The sequence below is a fragment of the Danio rerio genome, chromosome 23 (assembly GCF_052040795.2).
Source record: "Danio rerio strain M-AB ecotype USA chromosome 23, GRCz13ab, whole genome shotgun sequence".
In the NCBI taxonomy this organism is placed as follows: Eukaryota; Metazoa; Chordata; class Actinopteri; order Cypriniformes; family Danionidae; genus Danio; species Danio rerio.
In genome coordinates this window covers 49,726,494-49,738,062 of record NC_141043.1, presented here as the reverse complement: position 1 = coordinate 49,738,062, position 11,569 = coordinate 49,726,494, and the positions used below count along the sequence as shown (strand labels likewise).

Below are 11,569 nucleotides of genomic sequence, written 5' to 3'. Positions count from 1 at the left end.
ACGCGGGCGCCAGATCCTCCAGCTCAAAACCCTCTGCTGACGCTGAACATCTGCACAAAAACATACACAAAACAACAGAGTTGTTGAGAGTAGATTATTTTCATGATAAAGAAAGACATGGATTGAAGTAAAATTTTAAAAAGGATGCCACATATATCATATTTCAAGGCTGATTTAAAGATTTATCTAATGTTTTAAAGTACGTATTATTTTTTTAATAACATACTCAAACAACTAATATAGTATGAACATACTCAAACAACTGAACTAATTATAAATATTAATATATACCCTTCTTGTTTTATTTATTTTATTGTATTAGTTTAATTGTATTACAATTTTGCTGTTTATTGTTATGTTGTGGATGTCATGATTGTACGATTATGCTATGATTGAAATTTAAATAAAGAAAATAATTAATAATAGTAATAATAAACCATGGTAAACAAATCTATTTTAAAATCTGGAATATAAAAGCCCCTTTAATGTTGTCCAAATTACGTTTTAGGCATGCATATTATGCAAATCAGCAATGGAGTAATAAATAAATCAGGAAAATCACCAAATGTCTTATTAGAAATTGATCTTTTCTAAATATTTTAATGATATTAATTAAGCTTTAAAAGATCAATATTTTTGAATTATACCTGTGCAATTCACGACTGAAGTTTTACAGCGTAAAATCCTTTTAAAAGACTTTTACAGTACAAAACATTACTTTTATCATTATGATTACTGTATCCGGCTCGTATATTGACGATTTTAAGTTATATTAAAACAATGGGACACTAAATAAAACTTCTATGCAAAATAAATACACCTCAAAATGCTAACTCAAATGCTTGCATGTAGTGTCGAATTTGGAGGATTATGACAGAACTTGGCAACCCGGATGACGGAGTTACGTCTACGTGCGCAGTGCCATGTTCAAGACACATGCACGGCTCGTATATAAACACAAGAGTGCGCACTGCTAAATAACTTATATTTACAGAAGAACATGTCATTATATCACTTATTTATGTATATATAACATATTAAAAACCATTAATCACAGAAAATACATGAAAACGTTAAAGCTACGCTATTTACTCCGTGTCAAATTAATAGTATGTGATGAGATGCTGTTAGAAAAACACTTACAGTATATTTTAGACACCAACAATTTTATTTATGGCAACAAAATCATGATTATTAATCTTTAAAAGAAATAAAAGAAAGTACGAAATGGGGAAAAACAAACAGTTATATTAAACCTCTAAACTTACATGAAAATATTCAGATTATACAGGTATGGAATCATTTTAATTCCCAACAGAGATACTGAACTTAAATCTTTTACCAATATCGTCCCCAACTATGAGCAGAGTGCAAATATCAAACTGATATTTAAATAAAATATAAATGAAAGAGCTGATGAATAAAGGAATGAGAAGCAATTGCTTTTCTACAATCACAAAACCGCAGAAAAACTCGATGCGTGAGCTGCGTATAGTGTTACAACTGTCCAACAAATTACACTATTTAAATAATCATTTATTTATTGGTGTATGTTAAATTTTCCGGTGCAAAATATCTTAAATCAAGATTACTTGAGTCTTGTTTTCTGAAGAATATCTCAGCATGAAGTGGGTCTGTTTATATATCTCGATTTAAAAACATGTAACGTTTACATACTTGTACTGGAAAATAAGTCAATAACCTCACATTGTGCAGCATGTTCATCACACTGAGTTCTGGTTTAATTTTAAGGTCATTTTCAGCAGAAATAAGTCAGAAAGAAAGAATAACTCCACAAACTACATCAGATTTCAGCGTTTTCAATAGATATGATCGTTTTCTGTGCATGTCGGCACCTCGCCGAGTCCATCTAGACGTAAATATCACATTTCATTACAGTTTATCAGAAACGTTTGTATAAGAAATCCTGATATTTTTGGGTGTTTGTGTCAGCCTGGTTTCTCTCTGGTCCTTTATGTTGTGTTTCCTCCACACCAGAGGAGGCGCTGTTGCATTTAGCTGTCATCCTGCAGCATCTCCTCGATCTCGCGATCCCAGTTATCGTCACGGTTTTCTGGATCGACCACCACCTCGTACTCCTGAAGCTCCTGCTGTAACTCCTTCTCCCAATCAGCCGTCTCTTCTAGAGGACAAACAAACAGACAAACGTGAACGCTACAAAAATATATATAAAATATATATAGATATAACTTTAGCGTAAAATGTTAACGTGCTGTATTATTGTGTTGAGTTTCCTACAAAAGCTTTAAAGTCAGAAAACCCATTTTTAAAATAATATTTAATACTAGAATAATCACACAATGATTTTGATATGATTCGTTTGAATCAATTCAGGCCTTAAGGTCTGTAAGCCCCTCCCCCTTCCATAAACCAACTCTGCGCTGATTGGTCAGCTGGTCATGTCTGTTATGACTAATGAAATAAATGTAATCCAAAAGTAGTATGATTAGATTGCCATAAAAGTAATCTAAATGTAATCCAAAAGTAGTCAGATTGCATTGCTATTAAGTAATGTAAATGTAATCTAAATGTAACAGATTACACTACCATAAAAGTAATCTAAACGTAATTGAAAGTAGTACAATTGCACTGTCAAAAATGTAATCTAAATGTAATCCAAAAGTAGTCAAATAATGCTACTATAAAAGTAATCTAAACATAATCCAAATGTAGCAGATTATGTTGCCATTAAAAAAAATCTAAATGTAGTCAGAGTGCATTGCCGTAAAAGTAATCCAAGTGTAATCTAAAAGTAGTCAGAGTACATTGCCGTAAAAGTAATCCAAGTGTAATCTAAAAGTAGTCAGATTGCATTGCCATAAAGTAATGTAAATGTAATCCAAATGTAGCAGATTACACTACCATAAAAGTAATCAAAATGTAATCTAAAAGTAGTCAGATTATGCTACAATAAAAGTAATCTAAATGTAATCCAGAAGCAGTCTGATTGTGTTGCCGTAAAAGGTATCTAAATGTAATCCAAATGTAGCAGATTACATTACCATGAAAGTAATCTAAATGTAATTCAAATGTAGCAGATTACAATACCATGAAAGTAATCTAAATGTGATCCAAATGTAGTCAGATTGTATTGCCATGAATATTATCTTAATGTAATCCAAAATTAGTCAGATTGCGTTGCTGTAAAAGTAATCTATAGTAATTCAAATGTGCTGAGATTATGTTGCTGTAAAAGTAATCTAAATTTAATTAAAAAGTAGTCAGATTGCATTGCTATAAAAGTAATCTAATGTAAACCAAAAGTAGTACAAATGCACTGCCATGAAAGTAATCTAAATGTAATCCAAAAGTAGTCAGATTAATGTGCCATAAAAGTAATCTAAATGTAATATAAAAGTAGTCAGATTCCTATACAATAAAAGTAATCTAAAATGTAATCCAAGAGTAGTCAGATTACATTACCATATATGTGTAATCTAACAGATCACATTAATGACTTGTAATCTGTCCAGTATCTGATAAGAATTCCTAAGTAATCCACCCAGCTCTACAGCTTCACTATATTAAAGCACTGTGGCAGATCAGCCTTAAAGGTACAGCCTCCTCTTTAACTGACCGTCTTTCTTGTCCAGCACCAGCTGCTTCATCTCGTTCCGCAGGTCCTCCTGGTTTATATCGCAGGTGTCGAAGGCGTCGCTCACGAACTCAGACACGCCGGGGCTGGTGGAGATGTCTTCCTCTATCTGTTAGCATTAGCAGATAATGTTAATTATCACTATGATCTGATGTAATACTGCAGACGTGAGCTAAAGCTGTACCTCAGTGGTCTTGCTTTTACTGCTGATGGACACAGGAGGGGTTTTGGGTCTGATACTTTCTGTCAAGAAGGGAAATAATAGAATAATAATGGTCAATAATGTTCAGCTTTAATAGTTTCCTCTTCATGCTCTGTGCATCGTCAGGAGCTGCAGATACTCGTGTTCATCTATCATAATGTTAAGTGTGTGTAAAGTGTGTGTGTGCTGAACCTGAGACGCTCTGGTCGCTCTTCTCCTCGTCTCGTTTCTCTGCCGCCTGCTGTTGCGCAGCGAGAGCCGTGAGCTGAGCCGACTGCTTGATCAGAGACACGCGGTAGAAATAATTCCTCCAGAACACGTCCTCCTTCACCCTAAAACACACACGCACACACATACACGCACCAGTTTAATATTTTGATTGCACAACTCAATTCGATTCCATTCACAGTTTTGGGTTCACAATTCGATTCAATTTAATTGACAATTCGATTCAATACATGATTAAAATTTTTGTTTTTGCTCTATATATGCAAATTTTACCATTTGCGCTATATATAATCAAATCTTACAGTATGTGCGCTATATAAGCAAATCTTAGCGTTTGCCCTGTAAATATGCAAATCTTAGTTTGTGCTTTATATATGTAAATCTTACCATTTGTGATCTATAGATGCAAATCTTACCGTTTGCGCTATATATATGCAAATCTTACAGTTTGTGCTCTATATATGCCGATCTTACGTTTGCGCTCTTTATATGCCATTCTTACGTTTGTGCTCTATATATGCCAATCTTACGTTTGCGCTCTGTATATACAGATCTTACGTTTGCGCTTAATATATGCACATCTTACCTTTGCGCTCTATATATGTAAATTTTACAGTTTGTGCTCTATATATGCAAATCTTACATTTGCGATGTATATGTGGAAATCTTACGCTTGCGATTTATATATGCAAATCTTACAGCTTAGACTCTATATATAAAAATCTTAGCGTTTACACTCTATGCTAATATTACCATTTACGCTCTATAGACGGCGATCTTACATTTGCACTCTACATATGAAAATCTTTGTTAAATCTTACTGTTTACGCTCTATATATGTAAATCTGACCGTTAGTGCTCAATACATGCAAATCCTATTGTTTGCACTCTATATATGCAAATCTTACAGTTTAGACACTATATATGTAAATCTTACCGTTTACGCTCTATATATGCAAATCTTACCATTTGTGCTCTATACATGCAAATCTTACTGTTTGCACTCTATAATGCGCAAATCTTACAGTTTGCATTCTATAGATGCAAATCTTACCAGCTGCACTGTAAATATGCAAATCTTACCATCTGCACTGTATATATGCAAATCTTATCATATGCACTGTATATATGCAAATCTTACCATCTGCACTGTATATATGCAAATCTTACCATCTGCACTGTATATATGCAAATCTTACCATCTGCACTGTATATATGCAAATCTTATCATCTGCACTGTATATATGCAAATCTTACCATCTGCACTGTATATATGCAAATCTTATCATCTGCACTGTATATATGCAAATCTTACCATCTGCACTGTATATATGCAAATCTTACCATCTGCACTGTATATATGCAAATCTTACCATCTGCACTGTATATATGCAAATCTTATCATCTGCACTGTATATATGCAAATCTTACCATCTGCACTGTATATATGCAAATCTTACCATCTGCACTGTATATATGCAAATCTTACCATCTGCACTGTATATATGCAAATCTTACCATCTGCACTGTATATATGCAAATCTTATCATCTGCACTGTATATATGCAAATCTTACCATCTGCACTGTATATATGCAAATCTTACCATCTGCACTGTATATATGCAAATCTTACCATCTGCACTGTATATATGCAAATCTTATCATCTGCACTGTATATTTGCAAATTTTACCTTTATCACTCTGTGTATGCAAATCTTACAGTTTGTGCTCTATACATGCAAATTCCACCGTTTGCACTCTATATTGTGCAAATCTTACAGTTTAGACTCTATATATCAAAATCTTATTGTTTACGCTCTATATATGTAAATATTATAATTTAAGCTCTATATACGGTGATCTTACGTTTGCACTCTATATATGCAAATCTTACCATTTATGCTTCTATATATGTAAATCTTACCACTTGCGCTCTATAGATGCAAAATTACTGTTTACGCCCTATATATGTAAATGTTACTGTTTGTGCTCTATATACGGTGATCTTACGTTTGCACCCTATATATGCAAATCTTACCGTTTACGCTCTTTATATGCAAATCTTACCATTTGTGCTCTATACATGCAAATCCTACTGTTTGCACTCTACATATGCAAATCTTACTGTTTGGACTTTACATGTGCAAATCTTTCTGTTCTATATATGCAAATTTTACAGTTTGCGATCTATATATGCAAGTCTTACTGTTTGGGGACAAGGTCGAAGCGCATCCGGTTGAGCAGTTCGTCCTCCTGCAACATGACAAGGGCGACAGGGTACATGTGCTGGAAGTCAAACTGAAACTGAACTCCAGCCGGAGGATCCCGCAGGAAGTTCCTCTTGTCCTGAACAAACAGACGAAAACATTTAAGTCTTGTTTTTATGGTTTAAAGGGCAGGGTTGAAGCTCAATTTTCACCATCTCACGTTCATCTTGAACAAATATAGAGTAATACTATGTGTATAAACTATTAAAAATATCAAGAATCACAGAAACAAAACAATCATATTAACAATCAGTACATTAAAATGAACCCCCCCACTTTATTAAATCTATTATACACAGTTAAAGACAAAATGATGCACAAATTAAAGAATCTCTGAATAATCTCACAGCAGATAAAGCCAGGATCTGCTGCTGAATGGTTTCCTCCTCATTGTATCCGACCCACGGCGGCACGGCTACATCTACAGACACAAAGATTGAGTTTATGGAAATATATTCAAAATAAAGTCCCGTACCAAGTGATCGATTAATTACATACCTGTTTTCTTTGCATTTTTCTCCAGGACAAACTTTTCCTGTTCCTTCTGAAAATCTCCCAAAATGGTCTGAAAGAGGAAAATTATTGCAAGAATTAAAACTATTGAAGGAATTATTAAAATAATTTCCCACATAAAAATACATTAACAACAACAACTTCATCAGTAAATCAATAATGAAATCGAAAAAAATTAAATGAAGGAAATTAAAAAAATGTTGCTGTTACAGTTACTATGGTAACACAACTACTACTTCAGTAATTCATCTCCTTTGGTCAATTTACAGTTGTCATGGTAACTACAAATAAGGTAATTAATCTGCTGTGGTGATTCTACAGTTGCTATGATAACACAACTATGATAATATCATGTGGTGATTCTACAGTTGCTATGGCAACACAACTACTACTACAGTAATTAATCTCCTGCAGTCATTCTCCAGTTGCCCAGGTAACTACAAATATGATAATTAATCTACCATGGTAATTCTACTGTCGTCATGGTAACACAACTATAAAAATCTCATGTGGTGATTCTACAGTTGCTATGGTAACACTACTACTATAGCAATTAATTAATCGACTGTGGTAATTTTACAGTTGCCATGGTAACACAACCAGTACTATAGTAATTACCCATCTGTGGCAATTCTACAGTTGCCATGGTAACAGCAACTACAGTAACTAACCCCCTGTTGTCATTCTACAGTTGTCATGGTAACAGCAACTACAGTAACTAACCGCCTGTGGTCATTCTACAGTTGTCATGGTAACAGCAACTACAGTAACTAACCGCCTGTGGTCATTCTACAGTTGTCATGGTAACAGCAACTACAGTAACTAACCGCCTGTGGTCATTCTACAGTTGTCATGGTAACAGAAACTACAGTAACTAACCGCCTGTGGTCATTCTACAGTTGTCATGGTAACAGCAACTACAGTAACTAACCGCCTGTTGTCATTCTACAGTTGTCATGGTAACAGCAACTACAGTAACTAACCGCCTGTGGTCATTCTACAGTTGTCATGGTAACAGCAACTACAGTAACTAACTGCCTGTGGTCATTCTACAGTTGTCATGGTAACAGCAACTACAGTAACTAACCGCCTGTGGTCATTCTACAGTTGTCATGGTAACAGCAACTACAGTAACTAACCGCCTGTGGTCATTCTACAGTTGTCATGGTAACAGCAACTACAGTAACTAACTGCCTGTGGTCATTCTACAGTTGTCATGGTAACAGCAACTACAGTAACTAACCGCCTGTGGTCATTCTACAGTTGTCATGGTAACAGAATCTACAGTAACTAACCGCCTGTGGTCATTCTACAGTTGTCATGGTAACAGCAACTACAGTAACTAACCGCCTGTGGTCATTCTACAGTTGTCATGGTAACAGCAACTACAGTAACTAACTGCCTGTGGTCATTCTACAGTTGTCATGGTAACAGCAACTACAGTAACTAACCGCCTGTGGTCATTCTACAGTTGTCATGGTAACAGCAACTACAGTAACTAACCGCCTGTGGTCATTCTACAGTTGTCATGGTAACAACAACTACAGTAACTAACCGCCTGTGGTCATTCTACAGTTGTCATGGTAACAGCAACTACAGTAACTAACCGCCTGTTGTCATTCTACAGTTGTCATGGTAACAGAAACTACAGTAACTAACCGCCTGTGGTCATTCTACAGTTGTCATGGTAACAGAAACTACAGTAACTAACCGCCTGTGGTCATTCTACAGTTGTCATTGTAACAACAACTACAGTAACTAACCGCCTGTGGTCATTCTACAGTTGTCATGGTAACAACAACTACAGTAACTAACCGCCTGTGGTCATTCTACAGTTGTCATGGTAACAACAACTACAGTAACTAACCGCCTGTGGTCATTCTACAGTTGTCATGGTAACAACAACTACAGTAACTAACCGCCTGTGGTCATTCTACAGTTGTCATGGTAACAACACCTACAGTAACTAACCGCCTGTGGTCATTCTACAGTTGTCATGGTAACAGAATCTACAGTAACTAACCGCCTGTGGTCATTCTACAGTTGTCATGGTAACAGAATCTACAGTAACTAACCGCCTGTGGTCATTCTACAGTTGTCATGGTAACAACAACTACAGTAACTAACCGCCTGTGGTCATTCTACAGTTGTCATGGTAACAGAATCTACAGTAACTAACCGCCTGTGGTCATTCTACAGTTGTCATGGTAACAACAACTACAGTAACTAACCGCCTGTGGTCATTCTACAGTTGTCATGGTAACAGCAACTACAGTAACTAACCGCCTGTTGTCATTCTACAGTTGTCATGGTAACAGAAACTACAGTAACTAACCGCCTGTGGTCATTCTACAGTTGTCATGGTAACAACAACTACAGTAACTAACCGCCTGTGGTCATTCTACAGTTGTCATGGTAACAGCAACTACAGTAACTAACCGCCTGTTGTCATTCTACAGTTGTCATGGTAACAGAAACTACAGTAACTAACCGCCTGTGGTCATTCTACAGTTGTCATGGTAACAACAACTACAGTAACTAACCGCCTGTGGTCATTCTACAGTTGTCATGGTAACAACAACTACAGTAACTAACCGCCTGTGGTCATTCTACAGTTGTCATGGTAACAACAACTACAGTAACTAACCGCCTGTGGTCATTCTACAGTTGTCATGGTAACAACAACTACAGTAACTAACCGCCTGTGGTCATTCTACAGTTGTCATGGTAACAACAACTACAGTAACTAACCGCCTGTGGTCATTCTACAGTTGTCATGGTAACAACAACTACAGTAACTAACCGCCTGTGGTCATTCTACAGTTGTCATGGTAACAGAATCTACAGTAACTAACCGCCTGTGGTCATTCTACAGTTGTCATGGTAACAACAACTACAGTAACTAACCGCCTGTTGTCATTCTACAGTTGTCATGGTAACAGCAACTACAGTAACTAACCGCCTGTGGTCATTCTACAGTTGTCATGGTAACAGCAACTACAGTAACTAACCGCCTGTGGTCATTCTACAGTTGTCATGGTAACAGAATCTACAGTAACTAACCGCCTGTGGTCATTCTACAGTTGTCATGGTAACAACAACTACAGTAACTAACCGCCTGTGGTCATTCTACAGTTGTCATGGTAACAGCAACTACAGTAACTAACCGCCTGTTGTCATTCTACAGTTGTCATGGTAACAGAAACTACAGTAACTAACCGCCTGTGGTCATTCTACAGTTGTCATGGTAACAACAACTACAGTAACTAACCGCCTGTGGTCATTCTACAGTTGTCATGGTAACAACAACTACAGTAACTAACCGCCTGTGGTCATTCTACAGTTGTCATGGTAACAACAACTACAGTAACTAACCATCTGTGGTAATTCTACAGTTGCCATGGTAACAACTATAGCAATTAATATCCTGTGGTCATTATATAGTAGTTGCTATGGTAACCACTACAGTAATTAATCTTAATAAACTAGCTGCTATGTGTTTTCAGAGTTATTATGTTGTCGTGTGTTTGTTGGCTGTGTGTTCAGTGTTTGTTTGCGGTGTGTTGAGCACCTTGTCGATGATGCCGTCGATGTTGCTCTCCTCCACTGTTTTCTTGATGCTCTGAGCCGTTTCTGCAACAGACTCTGAGATCTTCTTGGTGGCGTTACTGGCCAGATTCAGGATGAAGCCTGACAGAGGAGAGTGTTGTGTTATGATCAATAATCATATCAATAAGTATCAGGTTCAGCACTCACTCCATCTGTCATACATCTGATAATATCCTCTACATGTACTGCACACTGGGTTTCATTTATTCTTCAGTTCATCATCTTTCCGAAATCCCCATATGTGTATGACCCCTGTGTAGTGAGCTTGTTCTGTGTAGTGTACATGATGAATGCTGTCTTTGTAGTGAACCCCATGAAAGTTCTCTGTGTAGTGTACAATTTTTGTGTTCTCCGCGTAGTGTTTATGATCTCGCTGTATTGTGTATGTCCCCTAGGAAGTGTGCAGAATGTGTTATCTGTGTTGTGTTTGTTCTCTCTGTAGTGTGTATGTACTCTCTGAAATGTGTGTTTAATCAGTACGCTGAGTCCCCCGGCCTGTGGATCTTCACTCGACGGTGTGTTTATGTTCACTCTGTAGTGTGTATGTCCCCTGTGTAGTGTGTACTGTGCAGTGTGCTCACCGCTGAGTCCCCCGGCCTGTGGATCTTCACTCGACGGTGTGTTTATACTCTTCTTCTTCTCCTCTTCTGTCTCCGCGGAGTCGCTCTTCTTCTTCTCCTCCTCCTCGTTTTCCGCGTCTCCGCTCAGCCACGAGCTCCAGCTCTTAAACATGCTGCCGGCGCGCGTCCGTGTGTCACTCTGCTCTGGATTTATCGATCTCTGATAGATTTCTGATCTCAGAATTGATCAGGATTTTACTTCATGGTTCACATCCGCACTGGGCCACATCAACAACAACTGCTGCGCTTCCTCTGACGTCACTTCTTCTGTCGTCACCGTTGGTCGTCTAACTCCAGCAGCACAGTGGCTCCACAGCGCCCCCTGCCGAGCGGGAGAAACTACGTCTGTTTTTAAATGCCTCGTAAATATTAGAATATTTGACCCAAAAATCAAGATCACCTCATTATTTACTCACCCTCAAGCATTCCGCAGTGTATATGAATTTTCTTTCTGTCAGATGAACAGTTTTATATTGTATCATCCATGCTTTATAATAGTGTTGATATGAGTTT

The 11,569-nt window shown here is 37.0% G+C and overlaps 1 protein-coding gene across 5 annotated transcripts; it reads right to left on the bottom strand.

Annotated features, from left to right (window-relative positions):
- Positions 1-1,149: 1,149 nt before the first annotated feature.
- On the bottom strand, positions 1,150-11,310 carry syap1 (synapse associated protein 1). Of its 5 annotated transcripts, XM_087305401.1 has the most exons (10): positions 11,018-11,292; positions 10,239-10,517; positions 9,930-10,136; positions 6,813-7,484; positions 6,662-6,735; positions 6,254-6,393; positions 4,011-4,150; positions 3,801-3,859; positions 3,599-3,725; positions 1,150-2,143 (listed from the first exon to the last, which is right to left on the bottom strand). In XM_087305401.1, the coding sequence occupies exons 4-10, from the start codon at positions 6,943-6,945 to the stop codon at positions 2,016-2,018; spliced, it is 801 nt and encodes a 266-aa protein (XP_087161527.1). In that variant the 5' UTR covers positions 6,946-7,484; positions 9,930-10,136; positions 10,239-10,517; positions 11,018-11,292; the 3' UTR covers positions 1,150-2,015.
- Between the last annotated feature and the right edge of the window lie 259 nt (positions 11,311-11,569).

Bases quoted from the DNA above. Each gene is read 5' to 3' on its own strand.
- syap1 (XM_087305403.1), bottom strand. From the start codon at position 6,945: ATGTGGGAAATTATTTTAATAATTCCTTCAATAGTTTTAATTCTTGCA. The intron at 6,736-6,812 runs GTATGTAATTAA...TTGTGTCTGTAG, and splicing joins GAAAAATGCAAAGAAAACAG to ATGTAGCCGTGCCGCCGTGG. The intron at 3,726-3,800 runs GTACAGCTTTAG...TAATGCTAACAG, and splicing joins GTAAAAGCAAGACCACTGAG to ATAGAGGAAGACATCTCCAC.